The sequence below is a fragment of the Sturnus vulgaris genome, chromosome 5 (genome assembly GCF_052056855.1).
Source record: "Sturnus vulgaris isolate bStuVul1 chromosome 5, bStuVul1.hap1, whole genome shotgun sequence".
In the NCBI taxonomy this organism is placed as follows: domain Eukaryota; kingdom Metazoa; phylum Chordata; class Aves; order Passeriformes; family Sturnidae; genus Sturnus; species Sturnus vulgaris.
In genome coordinates this window covers 71252224-71269117 of record NC_142247.1, presented here as the reverse complement: position 1 = coordinate 71269117, position 16894 = coordinate 71252224, and the positions used below count along the sequence as shown (strand labels likewise).

Genomic DNA, 16894 nt, shown 5'->3' with positions numbered 1-16894 from the left:
AACATTGCTGCAGACAGAGAATCCAAACCCTGGGGTCCATGTTTAGCCCCATGAAGTGCAGTAAGTAACAGATCACTCCAGGACACAGCTCCTGCTCATGTGGCACAAGAGGAACGCTCCTACATAATGCACGTAAAAATTTCTCAGTGCCAATGGTGGTGCTAGAATTTTCTATATGAAAGCATCACATGGCAGGTAAACTCACAAAATGGAAATCTGAGAACTAGTCCTAGAACACATCTGTTTGAAGAGCACACATTAAACTCACAGGTGCTTTCACATCTGACATAAATTAAAAGTTGTCTTTTAAAACCAACTTGTGTTTTTATGTTTCAAAGTCATCTAGAAGACAGCACTGTCAAATGGAGAGTGTCTCTGAATCCCCACTGCCTGTGTGAATGGCTACTTCCCTCACTTCCATCAACACTGACCTGTTCAGGGTTTGTCTCCTTTACTGCTATCCTAGCCTGTGGACCTTCTCAGAAGAACAGGGACACCTGAAGACGAAATGGCTTCCTGTTTACCCTTGCTGCCTGTACTTCTCTCTTCAAACCCTCCTTTTCATTCAGAGTGAAGGGCTATGTCACAGAAGCACAGAATTCCAACCACAATTAGGTTGGAAAAGACCTCCAAAATTATTGAGTCCAATCTTTGACCACTTTGTGGCACCATGGACTCAAGGCGTGGCTTCACCAGTGCCAAGTACAGGGTGGCAATCACTGCTCTGGTCCTGCTGACCACTTTGCTGCTGTTACAAGCCATGATGCTATTGGTCTTCTTGATCACCTGGGCACAGCTGGCCCATCTTCAGGACCCCCTGATCCTGGGACACTTTCCAGTCACTTTGTCCCAGCATGTAGCACTGTCTGGGGTTCTTGTGGCTGAAATGTAGGACCTAGCACTTGGTCTTCTTGAATCTCATTCCATTGGCCTCCCACCATTGACCCAGCCTGTCCAGATCCTTCTGCAGACCCTTCCTACCTTCCAGTAGATCAGCATTCGCAGCATACTTGATGTTATCCATGAACTTACTGAGGGTTCACGTGATAAAATAATGGTACATGTAAGTCTTACTCCAACAGGAATTTAAAAAGCCATGGGAAATATAAACATCAAGACTATAGAGTGAGAATAACCCAACAGGAATACTAAGCAGAAAAGCAATGACACATACACTATCTCGAAACTGAAAACTAGACCAAAACCTCTCCATATCTTCCCAATTATAAGGAAGGGATCCATCCCATTTGGCTTTTGTCATATGTCAGGTAAGCTTCTGTAGTTAATCTGGTCAATCTGGACATGTTAAAGCCAATGCAGAGAAACAGGTCACGACCCTGAGTCATTTGACCTGTATATATACACAAATAACTATATATCTGTGTGTGTGTGTAAATAAATACATATTCACATACGTCTATTACAGAATAATAATATATATTATTATATATGATATGTATTGTTTATTATATTTTATTATAGCTAGGCAATAGGGTAAGATGAACTGCTCTCTAAAGGAACTTGTTTGTCCCTACTGCTTGCCTCAGATACAGATACTTGCATTCAGCCAGGAGAAACCCAGCTGAGTGTGGCTAAAAAGAGGCAGAAGAATATCCAGACCTCGCAAATTCCCAATAATACAGGAACATGCCAAGTATTATGGGTGCTTGAGCCTGTCCTCAGATGCCTTTGCACTGGGTTCTCTCACACTCTGCAGCTACAAAAGGAGCTGTCAAATTAATCAGCTGCCACGATCACGATCTGCAGCATCCTTGTCTGAGCTGGAGGAATGATGTAGGAACTGTCATAGAAGGCACTAATCCAAAATAACTGGGAAGAGGGGAGTGATGAGGAATGCATGTATATAGTGAACCACAAGGGAATCCAATCAGATTTTCAGCTGCAGTGCAGGGGGTGAAGGGGTTTAATTTCCAAGGGGAACAATTTGAGGAGAAAAGTGTTCCTGCACTTGACCCACTTGGGTGTGGAAGAGGCAGGGGGACATCAGGTGTCCAGCAAAGCTGCTCTGTTTGTGGGGAGGGTGATGTATGGGCTGAAATGGCAGTGGTACCCTTTAATGTGCTTGGGAGAATGGTCCATATGTAGTCCTGGTAGCTTGGGAGGGGCTGCAGTTATATTGGAAATACATCTGCTGCATGGTGGGAGGAGAAGTAGGTTTGGGAAGCAGTTCCAGGCAGGGCTCTTTCCCCATCTGTCAGTGATGGGGTGCAGTCCTCCTACCAGCACTCTGTAGGTGGAAAGTCATGCTGTCCCCATAAGACTTAAGCTGTTACATCTTCTGCCTCCTTCACACACTGGATTTGAATGTCCAGGCTTCCTCATTTGCCACTGCTGGTCTTGAGGTCTCTGGAACAATCTGGTTTCTTCTGTGGCAAGTCATTAATTTCACGAGTTTGCATCTGAATGCCACAATTCCCTGAGAAGTCTTTCCTACAGCAGGAAGAAGACTTTATTACAGGTGAGGAAAAAGCAGTTTTTTCTATGGCTTCTTCTATATTTACTATGAGAAACAACAGATCATTTTTTGCAGAAGACACCATTTAGGATCTCAGTTACTCTTTCATTTCTCAGTTACTATTTTATCTGGCATTGGCTATTTCATTTTTGTTCCACCACAGAGCCAGTACAATGTAGATACTTCTTGGCACTTTTTCACATAGCATATTTTCAGAAATTGTACAAAGGCCCAGGCAATCTGCACCATGGTTGACTATCTTCACTAAAATATGTTTCAAAGCATTGTTTACACTTTATATGGCTTTATCCAGCCATGAATTGACAAAAATATACTTCTGATGTGATTTCATGAGGTCCTGCCTTCTCACTTCTCAAGAAAAATCCCCATTCAGCTAAGAACTATCAGTAATTAGTAAGGAAAATGAAGAGAAACAGGGACAAGGATTAGCAAAGGGAGAGAAGAAGAGGAGAATTCCCAAATGTTAAATAGGGACATCTTGGCTTAACTAGGATGGGGAGCCTGTGAACAGGAACAGCCTTGGTTCATCTCAGTGTAGTAACAGGAACAGGGAGGAGGCCAGACTGAAATAAATCTGAAATACAAAGTTGTCATGACACAACTCTGAAATCAGGGGGATGAAGGAAACAGATTTATGTGGTTGTGGTGGCAGATGCTCCCCCAGACTTCCCACAGTTTGGTCAGAGAGAAAAAGACTGATTGCATAATCTACCTGAAACAATGCACTTGTATAATTAATCTTAATTTTCCCACAGAATTAATCTCCCACCCATTATTTGAACTGCCATTCTCAGTTCCAAAATGGCTGGGACAAAGACTGCTTTTTAGAACTATAGAATCACAGAATGATCTGGGTTGGAAGGGATCTTAAAGCCCACCTCATTCCATCCCCCTGTCATGGGCAGGGACACCTTCCACTAGACCAGGTTGCTCCAAGCCCCATCCAACCTGGCCTTGGACACTTCCAGGGATGAGGAGTCCACAACCTCTCTGGGGAACTTGTTCTGAGCTTTTTTTTTATTACAAAAGCTCTGGTTTCTCCTTTTCTTGTGCCAGTATTTAACCACTGAATCAGACAATCCCAAAATCCCAAGTCATATTTAACACCAAAGAAGATGTCCAGAAATCTAAGCAGTGCAATAGGGAGAGGCTGATCCAGTTGATAACTCTTCCACCTCTAGGGATTTTTTGGTTAGATTTCACATTTTCCTCATTCTGTCCCACTTACCTTATTGTCTGCTTGGTGAGTCACACGAAGGCAGTGGGAATGATAAGCAGAACAAACCAGATAGCTGTAAAATTTGAAAATCAATATGGTTAACATCTGGAGTTATCTTAATTATTGCACTTACTCCAGCTGGGAGAAACAGGCAAGATTAGGGATAGGGTCCCATCTTGTCCCTCTGCTCAGAGGCAGGAATTTTTCCACGTTGCCCCATTGTTCCCAGGACCCAACCAGAGGGGACTTGGGCAACTAGAGATTGACCACAGTCAAATAACCAGAGACTACTGATGTTGTGGTCTCTGGAGTATTTTGCAAAAGTCCTCCTTCCCTTCCTTCATCTCACTCCATTATTCCTTCTCACCATAACGTGCACTACAGTTTTCGACAGACTCCAGCTGGAATCAAGAGCCCTTGTGCAAAGTCTTGAGATATGCATAGTGAGACACAATTTCTATTTCATCAGCTAATTGCTGAGTGGAAGATGGGGAAGGGTAGCTGTAAAGAAATGTTCTATTTGCCCATCTTCTTTTACTCCTTTAAAAATGTGAAAAAACCTCAGCATTTAAGTATTTTTTTTCTGCTTTTTTCCAGTTGAAGTGATTCACTGAATTCACAGAAAGTCTCAGAGAAGAATCTGAAAACGGCTCCATTTAAAAAATAGACTTTTGGTTGATCTGTTTTCTTTTACATTCCTTACAAATCTTTGAAAACTTCTTTATAAAAGATTAAGTGCTTAAACAATCTGTTTATACTGTCTTTACTAACTTCTCACACAATACGTGGATATAGATTTGCCTTGAAGCATATTTAGTAGATCCTCTAATAGAAATGGGTCTCTTTGGAATAGAACAACAAACTGAAAGACCAACTCAGTGCCCTGTGTGATGGAGTGAAGTCTTTAATAAAATGGCATACCTGTCAGTGGCAGCATCCCTGATGAGGAAGAGGACAGAAGAGTTAAACCTATGAAGAGAGAGAAATTCTTGATTCTTGGTATCAATTTGCTCTTCTGATGAAGAGCACCAGAGCAGTGATGAGGACAGAGTCAAGCAAAGAGTCAGCTCATTCCAGCACCAAAGCAGTGCCAAGGGTAGAGTTTGACAGCTCAGCCTCTGCACAGAACACTTAAAAATTGCCATGTTTGTTTCTTGGCCATCAGTAGATCTTTCCAGCCTGCATACCAACATATCCACTGATCTGACACCTGCTAATGGTGGGCTTGAAGTGAACTGGAATGGGATCCATCTAAAATCTTTACTTCATATGAGACTGGAAGGATGATTTTCAAGGTGCCAAGCTAGTACTTGGAAACAACCAGGACCTGTTTTTGCCCAGAAATGTAAGCTACAACATCCCTGGTGAAAGAAATTAATTTAATTTCTCTCTCACCATGAAAAGGAAGCTCTGAACTTGCCCCAGAATGACATATGGACAGATTTTTAACAAGATGTCCTGTAACAGTGGTTTCTTGATACATTTCTTTGTGCTAGTGCTGAAGGAGTACTGAGAAAGTTCCAGCCTCATTACAGACATCACATCATAGCAAATACAAAGGCAACACTTTAGGGGAATAAATATTTGGTGCTCTTTTTGCAAGGACCTGAGCTTGCTGAGGTTTGAGAGCATTTTGCAGACAACTGGAATTACTGTTTTGTTGAAAAAGAGGCCAAGGGGGCTTCTTTTGTTATCCAGTCCCATGTTTTTCACAAACCCAATTTAAAAATCTTAAAATATTTGTAATTTTTAAATATATGTAATTTTAATAGGCAGTATTATTTTCTAGGACTGGCTTGTTGATGGGTTATATCCATCACAGCAAGAAGTTCTTTTGTTCTGATAGCACTAAGTGAAATTTTCAATGGTGTCATGATGGAAGAGGAAGCACCAGACAGCAAATTATGACCTCTGTACTGGGAACACTCTGAACCAGGCACCACAGGGAAACAGATCTATGAAATAGAGGAGTAAGTCCTAGCCTGATGCTGAAACAGTGTGTGCAGTGGTCTGGTATGGCCATAAGGGCTGGAATGACAAAATAGGCTGGATTTCTCGTTGACAGCCATTCCTTTTACAACTATAAAAGTCACAACAAACTTTCACAAAGCAGAAATCTGTACATTCTCCTGAAAATGTGTGGAGTTTCTCCTGTGAGTAGGGACACCTATTTCATAGTTACTTCCCAAGGGATTAAGTGAAGGGAACTGTCTATGTACATTACCATCATTTCAGTAGTAAGTTACATTTGACTCCTAATCCAATATTATTTATTTTGTTAGCTTTAATACAGGCATTTTGATACAATGCACTGTTTTATGTTGTGCAATAATCTGCTAGTAGTTATTTTAGTTTTATACTGTGTAGTAAGAAATTCAGATTAAGATCTTCTGACTGTTACCTCCTGTTCGTTTGTCTTAATAAACAATTCCTTTTTATGAAAATAATCTGATTTGCCATCAAAAGAACTTGCAAGACAGAGTGATTCCTTAAATTTAAAGTGTTGACAAAATCTGAGGCTAAGGAAGGATTGCCTTCATTTAAACCCCTTTCTGTGAGGGTGTTTAAATATACAGGGTGTTCTTTCTTTCCCTAAGTGGCAGGGCTTCTTTAGTAGACTTTTTTGAAGCTTCCACTCTCCCCACGACAGTTGGAGGCTCTGAACCCCACATGAGCAGGTCAGGACATTGATGTGGTGTAATCATAACCATCTTACCTGGCCCAATGATCTGTAGTGGCCACTGGCTGCTGTCATTGGTGCATCTCATATCAAGGGCGGTCCAGATGATTTTGCCATTCACTTCTTTGCATGTCCTGCTGCCAAAGGTGGGGGGTCTCTTATCATAACCTGTCTGGCACTTGAAATGTAAGACTTGTCCCACATAATGCTGTTGGGGCAGCCTTATGGAGGCATGTGGAACAGTCTTGGGACGACCACAGAAATCTGTGGGAGCACAAAGCAGCACATGGTTAAACCAGACAGATTTTGCATACTGTTTCTGTTCTTGAAAATCTTGTGTTCTTAGAAAATATAGACAAGCAGCCTTTCCAATTATTGGTTAGAATATAAAATACTCATTTGCTTACACCATATCACTTATTCAGCCAAGATATTACAAGAAATCGTTTCTTTCCCTCTGTCTGCAAAATAATTAAATATTACTCACCACTTTTACACTACTTCCACAGAAATCTGCAGGAGAAGCGTTGCAGTATTGAATGAGCCCTTATTTACCTTTTTGTTTGGACTCTGAAATGTCTTCTTGCTTCTCGGGTGCAGGGCTCCTTGATTCTCTTTCTGGCTTCTGTGTAAGTTCTAACTCCATTGTGAGAGCTGTTGACGACGAATTTTTCTTATCTGTGGAGAAGTTACATTTGTTGAGTTACAGCAGGACAAATATCACAACAAAGTGCCAGAGCACCCAAGCTTTTAGAGGTTGGATAGAACTGTTTCAAGTTCTGGCTTAGAAAAATAATCATGAAAGACCTTTTGCCCAGATTTATTTTATACCAAGTAACACAAGAGGAGAAACACTTCCATGTATAGAAAAAAAACCAGCACTCACTCACCACTGCATTTAAATTGACTGTATTCCCAAACAGCACCCTGCTGTTCACTCTTGCACTGAATCCCTAAGTATGCACCAGCTTCTCTGTCATAGCCAGGATCACACGTATAGTACAGCTTGGTCTGTAGTGGATACATTTCAGCAGTAACATCAGCAAATTCAGTTGTTGGAAGATTTGGGCATTTATCTGCAAATAGAAAGCCTGAGAATCAGGAGAGCCTGGCATTTTACTTCATGCATCAAGGACTTCCCCATTCTCAATACCAGACATGTACAGCAGATGGACAACATGAAACACTACCAACATTTTCTTAATGAAGCTTCAACATTTTCTTAATGAAGCTGCACACAATTGTTTTGGAGAGCAGCTACCCACACCAGAGTGTGCAGCCTCAGTCTATGGAGTGAAGCACAATAGGCAAAACAAGCAACCAGAAGTTGCAATCATCTATAAGCAAACACTGGGAATGGGCATAGACTCTCAGTTTCGTCTGAGGACACCAAAGACCAGCTTACTGTGAAATAAGTTTGCAAACCTAAATATAACTTGTCCCAAAACAAGGACATGAAGTGCTGTGCTATCAGCAAATCATATCTAAATATACTTGTCAATCAGTTGGAATGAATTAAGTTAGATCATTTCAGTGCACTTGAAAAGCCTGCTCAAACTGAGCTGGGGACCCACAGGTTGATAAAGGCACTACTTAATGATTATTTAAGGCCTAAAGGCTGAGAAATTAAAGGATCAAATATTCTGGTTGCACTAGGGCTGGCACTCTGGATCTTTGGGTGCACAATCCATGGCCCTTTATGCTTATATGCACAACAGTAACAGCTATCAGGAGTGAAATTTCTTAGTCATCATATCCTCGCATTTTCTGCAGCCATAATTAATGCAACTTTAGCAACCAGCAGAAATAACTGTGAAAGGCCCTGGAGTCCCTGATAGCTGTTCATCATTTGGAGTCTGCCCTTGACTCCCAAAGTGCCTTCTCCTTGAAAGACCAACAGGAACTCAACCTGCAACTCCCAGCCCCAGCCCTGCAATGCCCTTTTCTTTCATTTCTTCACTTCGTTATTTTCTGTCCTTTTTACTTTACATTGTCTTGCTGTTTAATAAAAGTCACAAAGTTTGAAGAAGGCAACAACAAAAAGTACGTGAGCAGTTTAACAGCTAATCTGCCTAAGGGTTGTTTTAATCCCCTTGTACCTTTGTGTTATCAAAGGATTTGCCTTGTAAACTACATCAGACTGTGGCTTTGAGAGAAACGACTGCACCCGAAATAGTTAACCACATGGTTTACCACAGACTGTCAGGGTGATTAAAATTAAAGAGTTATCAGATCAGCAGCAAGTTGAGATCATGTACTCTCACTTTCCCTGAAAGCTAAAAGCTTGTTTCCCTCAAGACTTCAAAAGCCTCTTTGAAGCAGACTGCAGATCTGAATCTCAGCACAAGGCACTCAAACCTACAACTCATTAGTCTCTTCTTAAGAAAACCCACAACATTTAACCTACTCATCATAAAGGGCAAACATTCTTTTAATCGATGATCAAATATTGGGTTCTTCTGAACTTGCACTCATCAGACAGGGATTGTGCAGAAATGGTGCACTTGGGAGATGGTGAGCATCCACATTGCAGCTGGATTGCACACAGCCTTCCTTGGATCCAGCCTTTTAATTTCATTCACATTGCTCAAATTCTTGTCTTTTCACATCTAAACAACTGCAGTATCTTCTCTGACCTTTACACCACATTTCTTTCTCTGATCCAGAAAGAATTTTGGAAGATTAATTTCCCAGGTCTTGTTGTGACCTTGTGCCTGCCTCCCCTTGACTTTTAACTGCTTCATTGTCACATAAAATATTTTGCTCCCATTTTCAAGAGCCTTCTCCTTTGCAACCATTATAACCTTTTAAAACACTGGCTTCTCCTCCCACACTAGAGCTCCTCACCAATGTGTTTGATATCCAAGTCATCATCTTTTGGGTTTATTGTTGTACTAGTTCTCATACTGGGAGGAGCCGTGAATGAATATGGACGTATATTGCAAAATATCCTTTGCTATGACTGCTCTTAATTGTCCCAAAGTATCTTATATACTTTCAGAAGTGCTTCACTTTATGTGGTTTTTACTCCTCTTTCTAGAAAAAGTAGGCACTCAGCATGTAGCCCATGCACTTTCCTGCCAGGCAGTTGTAGGGAGTGAAAAGGTCCTCTCTGAGCCTCCTTTTCTCCAGGCTGAGCTCCTCCAGATCCCTCAGCCTCTCCTCATCAGAATTGTGCTCCAGACCCTTCCCCAGTTCCACTGCCCTTCTCTGGACCTGTTCCAGCATCTCTATGTCTTTCCTCAGTTTCATGTCATGGCACTTCCTGGCATAGTGTGGGAAGACTGCAGAGAGGATGCAGACCTGGTGAGGTCTGGACCATACTGACCTCTGGAGTGAATCGTGCCTAAACTTTCATTCCATCTTTGTGCCCAAGGAAACTGCATGGTTTGCCCCTGAAAAGATCAACATCCTTGCTGTGTGGGTGGTAAAACAGCAAAAGGATTGGAAGAATCCAGGGAATAGGGAATGGCAGGGTAGATTTTTTCCTTCACTAGATTTCTGACCTTTCACATTTTTAGGGAAGGTTAGCTTTGTTTTTTTGAGGTTTTTTTTTTGCTGTTTTGCACCTCGTTGGTAATTAGCCAATCAACTTGTTTGAGTTGGCGTGATATGAAAATATCAATCTTTTAAAAGGCCAGCACATCTGGGCATAACCTGCCTCACAGCCTATGGTGACCTGGTTTTGCACAGCCCAGCTTTCCCTGGATTCTGCATCCCTCCACAGCTGCTCCAGGGTTGCACTCCTGTTATTACTGGGTTGAAATATTTCCCTCACATTACCTTGAGTTGTCTTGATATTTTGTTTGCCTCCTCATTTTCCCTCTGGACATATTCCAATTTTTTGTCCCCATGACAAGGTGTTGTGTGCCACTATTTCCTTCTCTTTCTATCCTGATGTCCACTGTTCTTTCTTTCCTTTATTCACAAAATTAATCAGCTCCTACCAACTATTCTCACTTTCCACATCCCAAAAGTGTCCTGAGACTCCATTTCTCTGCACTTAGAGGTAGTAAATGGGCCAAACAGAGAGGTTGGTGTCATTCTATTAGCGGGGATTTAGCCCTTCTGTCAGTTGCAGAATTATAAGAACACTTATTAATGGATTTTTGGTGCCTACAGCATTTGTAGAAATTCTGGAGGTGGTTTCAATTATTATGATGGAGTGGATGGAGACAAACCCTTGGAATTAGAAGAAGACTTGTATATTGAGACAACAGACAGCCATGAAACATAACAATTTAAAAGTAGGTATTGGTTCTGCTGGAGTGCTCCCTAAATTAAGTTTGAAAAGTTTTTTGAGACCTGCAAGCCTTGTCATCTGAGCCAACAGACAGGTGTGAGTTGGGGTGCCTGATGCCATTTGAGATGTCTCAGGGCATCTCAGATTTCCACATGAGCTGTCAGATATCACACAGGAGATACTGGAGGGAAAGAAACCCGGCACCTAAATCAGCATCAGTTCTTTCAGGTTTCTTCCCTCACGTTTCCCATTTAAGTATGTTACTCACCTAACCACAAAACTGCTCTTGGTAGTGTGCTGGCAGTACCAGGCTTCATGAAACCCTCCTGCCTGTTTCTCTTCCATGTCTGAGTTGGCAGAGCAGTGACAGATGAGGCTTTAAAACATCACCTTTAGTCCACCTTTAGAAGTGAGTGGGGAAAATTCGTAACAGGTATTTTTAGTGCTAGGTAAAACACAGACAGTGAGTCATGCCACAATAACCTAAACTCAGAACTTCCTCTGTCACGTGGCTGTGTGTCACCAGTGCTGACATTATTCTGATGTCAAGTTAAAGCAGCAAGATGCAAAAATAGGATGATTTCCCCCTTACTACAAAGGCAGTAGGATGGGATTGGTAGGGAACTGGATGTTCTGAAGTTTTGGGCAGAAGCAGTGGAAGAAACCAGGCACTGCACACACCTGCCCAGTTCAGAGATGAAGAGCACCTCTCCCCGGAGACACCAACAAATCAAACCAGGCCAAAATGAAGATACTTCCCCAGCTGTGCCTGAAAAGCTAAACCAGCCCTGGGGATTTATGTTCTGTGTGAAACTGGGCTCTCTAAATGGTGCCATCTCATGAAGATGAAACTGATACAGGCAAAGCGAAGGAATTGATACCGACAACAGGACTGAAATGGTAATGAACTTTTTCTAACTTCAAAACTTATTCCCAAAGGATCCTTTAACAAGCAAGCCTCAGCTCTGCAGGATTCTTTCCCCCACTAATGTCATTTAATGCTTATGTGAATTTGTAAGATGGGAATAGATCACAGATGTAGGGTTGGGATACAGACCCCAACTTTATTGTAATTTGCCTGTGAGATTATAATTAGCTGTACCTTAGATTATGGAGTGATTATCTTAAAAAATTTGAGTAATAGTGAATCTGCAGTGTAAGTGACAGAAATACAGTGCAGATAAAATAACCAAGCACAAGTTTTAATACAAAGAGCAATGGAGGAGAGACCAGCCTTAGGGGGTTGGAGGTGGGCTTGAATATTCCCAGCAGTGGAGAAAAAGAATGTCTTGTTCTAAGGATCTGGCAGTTCAGTCTCCACTAAGTTTGCTGTACCAGATGTATCTGTTCAAAAAACAGTGCAAAATAATGTGGAATGTGGAACTGTCAGGAGCTCTAGGACCATAGAAAAGTGGGTTTGGGAGAAGTACACTTCTCTTACCTCTTGGCTTAATCCTGCTGACCAGCTGTTTGCCATTGACCTAGGCAGTAGAATCTAACGCCAAAAAAATCCATATACAGCAAGTCTAGAGTAGGTTGCACAGTGGACAAAGCTTTCTCATGCTGAGCATAATTTAGCCTCAGGAATGTGCTTTCTTAGTTCCTTCTGTGAGAAGTGGAGCCGGGCAAACCTCTCTAGAGCACAGCAGACACCTAATTTACCTTCTCCAAAGCAAAGCTTTAAGGTGCTTCTTTCTTTTTATCAGCTGCAGTGGTGAAAGAATGTTCTTACATGGTTGCATTGATAATCAGAGTGGTTTACCTGATGCACTGATGGATCTCACACCTGCCCTAACAAGGGGGCTGGGCTGAGGACTTGGACTCAAAATGTGGAATCGGAAGAAGGAACATTAGGAAAGAGGGAGGGGGAGGAAATCTTGCCTGGGCACAGTGTACTGCATAGAAAGTGCACAAAGTAAAGAATGGGGAACACTTGTTTTTGTTTCTGGGTGTTTATAACATCCTTGGTTCCGCACTAAAGCCACAGAGCTCAGAGTCTCTAAATGCAACCACAACACATGGTTTTGTAGTAGAACACAGAGCCAAGTTTTCAGAACAGCATACATGAAAGTCTTGTTTTGGTGGGTGACATTTTTGCTTAAACAGACAACCTCAGTTACACATATCCTTGATATTTTCATCTAAAAGGAAACAAAAAATGTCTTTTTAAACAGCAGCAGAGATACAGATTCTTTCTTTTGTCTGGAACTTTCTCAGCCTTGCCTTTTGTAGGGCTGAATGGGCAGTAGAGAATATCCTCTCTGAAAATAATTGAATGGTCTGACAAGTGTGTGTCCCAGTCTCAGGAAAGTGAAAAAAAAATATCTAGTGGGGAAATTTTGATTTCTGATATGCCCTAAGGACTCATCTCCTTGACTTAGGGACTTAGTATGGTCATGGGGCTTTGTCCTGAAGATCTCAAGAGTGAGGTGGAAATTTTATGCACCTGGCAATAATTTTTCTGATGTCATGCATGAAGTATTTTTCCACATAGAGAAGGTTATATATTCTTTATGTGAGGGTTCACATTTTACAAATCAAGAACATCAAGAAAAAGCAGCAGATGATAGAGTGCTGCTCCCCTGGCAGGGCTGAAGAACAGGAAGTGAAGTGAGGAAAGTTATTGAAGGACTTGGGAAATGTGGGTTTTGAGGAAGCATTGGAGGAGACAGAGCAAAGACTGAGCCACGTGGTTCCAAAATTCAGGACCAAGGTCAGGGAATGGAATCCGTGGGTAGAAAATACTCAGAAGCTGGGCTTTGAAGATGGCATTAATGCAACAGGGAAAACAGGGCAGACAAAGCTGAACATTGAGGAGATAGGGAGACCAAAATAACAACACTCGGAAGGAAACAGTGAGCAAAGTCAGAAGCAGTGGCTTTCTAGAAGTAGATAAAGAGTGGATTTTTTTCTGCAATTGAGGAAAAAAGGACAAAACATCTCACCTCTGATGAAGTGGGAGAACAATTTCTCCAGCTATAGAAGCAGGTACTGCAGGATCTCTGTCTGTAATATCTGCTTTTCCTCAGTAGGATCACACTTTTAAAACATTTTTAAAGTTTTTTAATTGTAGCTGTATATTGAGCCCTTTGTTGCTGAAGGCTGCTGTAGCTGAAAGGTTTACAAAGGTATTTATTCTCTAGCTGACCTTACAAGAATCACTTGTCTGTGTTTGATAACTTTAATGTATTCTGCATTGCATTTCAAATCCATGGGAGCCAGCACTAATATGCAAGTATAATGGGAAAGAAATTCCTCTCATTTACATGACCGAGATCTGGTACCCATCTTGGGTGAATGAAATTCACTTGAATGAATTTCTTTGTTTTGTGAGTTTTAATCCATTCCAGGTTTAAGTTGCAAATCTGTTCAGTGTATCCCTGTATGATGAATAGAAAGTTGGAAGGGTTGAAGGAGCACAGACCACCTTTTACCTTGTGTTTGCCCCCACTTCAGGCTTCACTCATGCCTGCATCCTCTAGGCACTGCTGCTGTGCAGACTAAAGGAGATAAATGTGATGCTCTTCACAAGAAAACCAGCATTGCTCCTCTTCTTACCACTAAGGTGTAGTTTAATTTTTATTAAATGAATGATCATCCCATGCCTTAACTTCCCCAGTCCCCCAGGACTCTGCCCTCTCAAAACACTTTGAGAACTATCAGTGAAACTGTTTTTATTTCCTTTTCCCTCTAATTATATTTATTCCTGATAGTGCAATTTGACAAACACCATCTAGGGCTCGACCTATTTACAAAACTGAACTTGCAGTGCTGGGACAAGCTGAAAATACGGAGGCAAAATAATAAAAAAAACCACTGTATGTGCTGAGGCCTGGTTGATTTTTGACCAGTTTGACCCAGCCCCTTTCCCTTTGCTTTGCTTATGTCTGTTCCCAGGTCTCCTTGTCGATTCCTCCAAGGAATCAAAACCTACAGGTCTTACAGCTACAACACCTTAAGTGTTTCCATGATTAAAAAACCCTAAATTGGTAAAAAGTGGTGTTTCTACCTTAGTATGTTATTTGCAGGGAGAAATTACAAATATATATATAAATATTATGTTTAAACGTTGAAAATAAGTACAGGAAGCTGAAGAAAGAAGAGCTCAGTGATACAGTGGAGAATGCAATGCTGTGCATTCATTCATTCAGTGGTGAATAAAATTACATCAAATAGCATAAAATGCAACTGCTCTGACACCCCTCGATTTTTTTCCAAAAAAACAGAAAGGTTTCTGATAAACGAGAACTGCCAGCAAGAAATTTCACAACATGTTCCAGGCAGAGTAATACAGAAAGTGTGATCTGGGGGATCTGACTCATCCCAGAACTGATCCCACTGACACATCTCTGGCTGAGCATCTCGCAGTGCTGCTCCTGCACGCAGCACCAAACACTTCCCGTGGTCTCTGGCACCTCATCTGGCAGTGAAAATGCCCCATGAAGGAGAAGGTGCAGCATTTACTGGCAAAATAACGAGAATAAAATCACCCAGGGCTTCAACATTTGTGAAGGTTCTTCTTGCATTAATGAGTTCAGTCATTAGCAACACACTCTTCCCTTGAGATGGCCAGCCCCGAGGAAAATTCCCAGCCCTGCTAAAGATGATCCATCAGCAGTTACAGTACCAGCATATCTGAGAGCCTGCCTTAGGCTGTGTCTGTTCATACCTCTCAGCCTGGACATCATCATCAGACACAGAAGGAAATAGCACATTTATGGAGCTCTGAGAATGGAAGATTTTTTTCCCTGCCTTTGAACAAAGCAATTTAAATTTAAATACACTAATGCATCGCCAAACCATTTCTCAATGCACACACTTTTCAAGATAAATAAGCCAAATCTAAGCAGTGTCACCATTTATAAATGTGTAGAATTATGCTGAATTGGATTAGCTGTCTCCATTCACAGTTTATAGGCACTGCTGATAGGCATGGCTTAAAAAGTATTTCATATCTATAGTACCCATAGCAAATTTGGATGGTACCTTTTAACTAATAGCATTGCCATCAATTTTACCTACAAAGGTACTGGTATTTCAGTGTCTATTTTTATTTCCTAAAGCTGCAAGAAAATGGAAAAAGGAAATTCAAAGGGCTGCCTCAGGCTGCTTTGATCTGCCCACTGTTCAAATGATGGGTTGGAGGATACATATATTAGTCAGACAAAAAATATCCTCTAAAGCTCTGGATTTTCTGCAGTTGACAGTTTGTGGGCACAGAACCCATTTCTCTCATTTCCTTAGAGTAATAAATTCCTTAAGCTCCTTAACATCTTTGCTGAAAGGAGTCAAGATGTTGTGAACACCTTCCAAAAGCCACCAAAAAACCCAAATCATATTTTCCTCCCCAAAAGGCAAAAAGAGTCTTTTACCTGTCTTCTTCCCCTTGATTAATCCAAACAAGAGCCACATCAAAAGCCACTTGAGCTCCATGGGACTTGTCCACATCTTTTCTCCACTTCTCTGAGGATGATGAAGTTTCTCAGAAGTGATGAGCTGTTGCCAACCAAGCCAAGGAGCTGATTACTGCCTGATGAAGCTGTCTGGGAGCGTCACCCACATGTGCAGTGAGGGCTTTGATCAGCAAATCATCGTTTTACTGGCTCCACGGGAAAGAACAAAGGCTGCTTTCTGTTCAGATATTAGTCTGTTATCCAGGAAACCAAGCTCGATGCTCAGTGTGGCGGAGCGTGCCATCATGTGTAGGAAGTGGTTTGACACATCAGAGCTCCTGGCTCCAGAGCTCTTTCACATTTCACTAGAACTGAGGTCAGTAGAAGCAGGGAGACTTTAATAGGTTTCAGGCATTTAGCCCCAAATCTGGCTGGACAGGTATTAGAGAGTATGTATTCCACATGGTTGTGGAACAGATGTCTGGTGTGTGACAATGGGTCTCAGGCAACATCTGTGGGCTCTACCTGTGAAAAAATGGTTCCATGGCTTATCTTTTGGCTTTTCAGAGGTCTTCTGTTAGTCATGATAAAGCCACACTGCATTTGGTTTTGATGGAAGCATGTGTACAGTTTCTTTGAATCACAGCTGAGCTTCTGAAGGATGGACAGCTTGATAAAAAATAAAAACAAACAAACAAAAAACATGAAAGTGATACTGGAAGGTTTGGAAAAGGTTTCCCTTGCTTCTAAATTGTCTGGACATGACATGCTTCAGTGAAAGTCTTCCAAATGCCAGTGGAAAACTGGAAATTACCAAGGAAGTATCACACTTTATGTAGTTTTTCTTCAGCCATTTCAGAAA

At 41.6% G+C, this 16894-nt stretch overlaps 1 protein-coding gene across 1 annotated transcript in view; it reads right to left on the bottom strand.

Moving 5' to 3' along the window:
* Positions 1-1457: 1457 nt before the first annotated feature.
* The window catches only part of LOC106864236 (interleukin-2 receptor subunit alpha-like), a 29146-nt gene continuing 13709 nt past the window's right edge, over positions 1458-16894 (bottom strand). The window contains exons 4-10 of the mRNA XM_014893862.2: positions 16012-16701; positions 7287-7472; positions 6952-7074; positions 6433-6660; positions 4638-4685; positions 3726-3789; positions 1458-2451 (exon numbers count right to left, since the gene is read on the bottom strand). Coding sequence (XP_014749348.2) covers positions 3746-3789; positions 4638-4685; positions 6433-6660; positions 6952-7074; positions 7287-7472; positions 16012-16087 — 705 coding nt within the window. The 5' untranslated portion in view covers positions 16088-16701 and the 3' untranslated portion in view covers positions 1458-2451; positions 3726-3745. The remainder of the gene's footprint in view (positions 2452-3725; positions 3790-4637; positions 4686-6432; positions 6661-6951; positions 7075-7286; positions 7473-16011; positions 16702-16894) is intronic.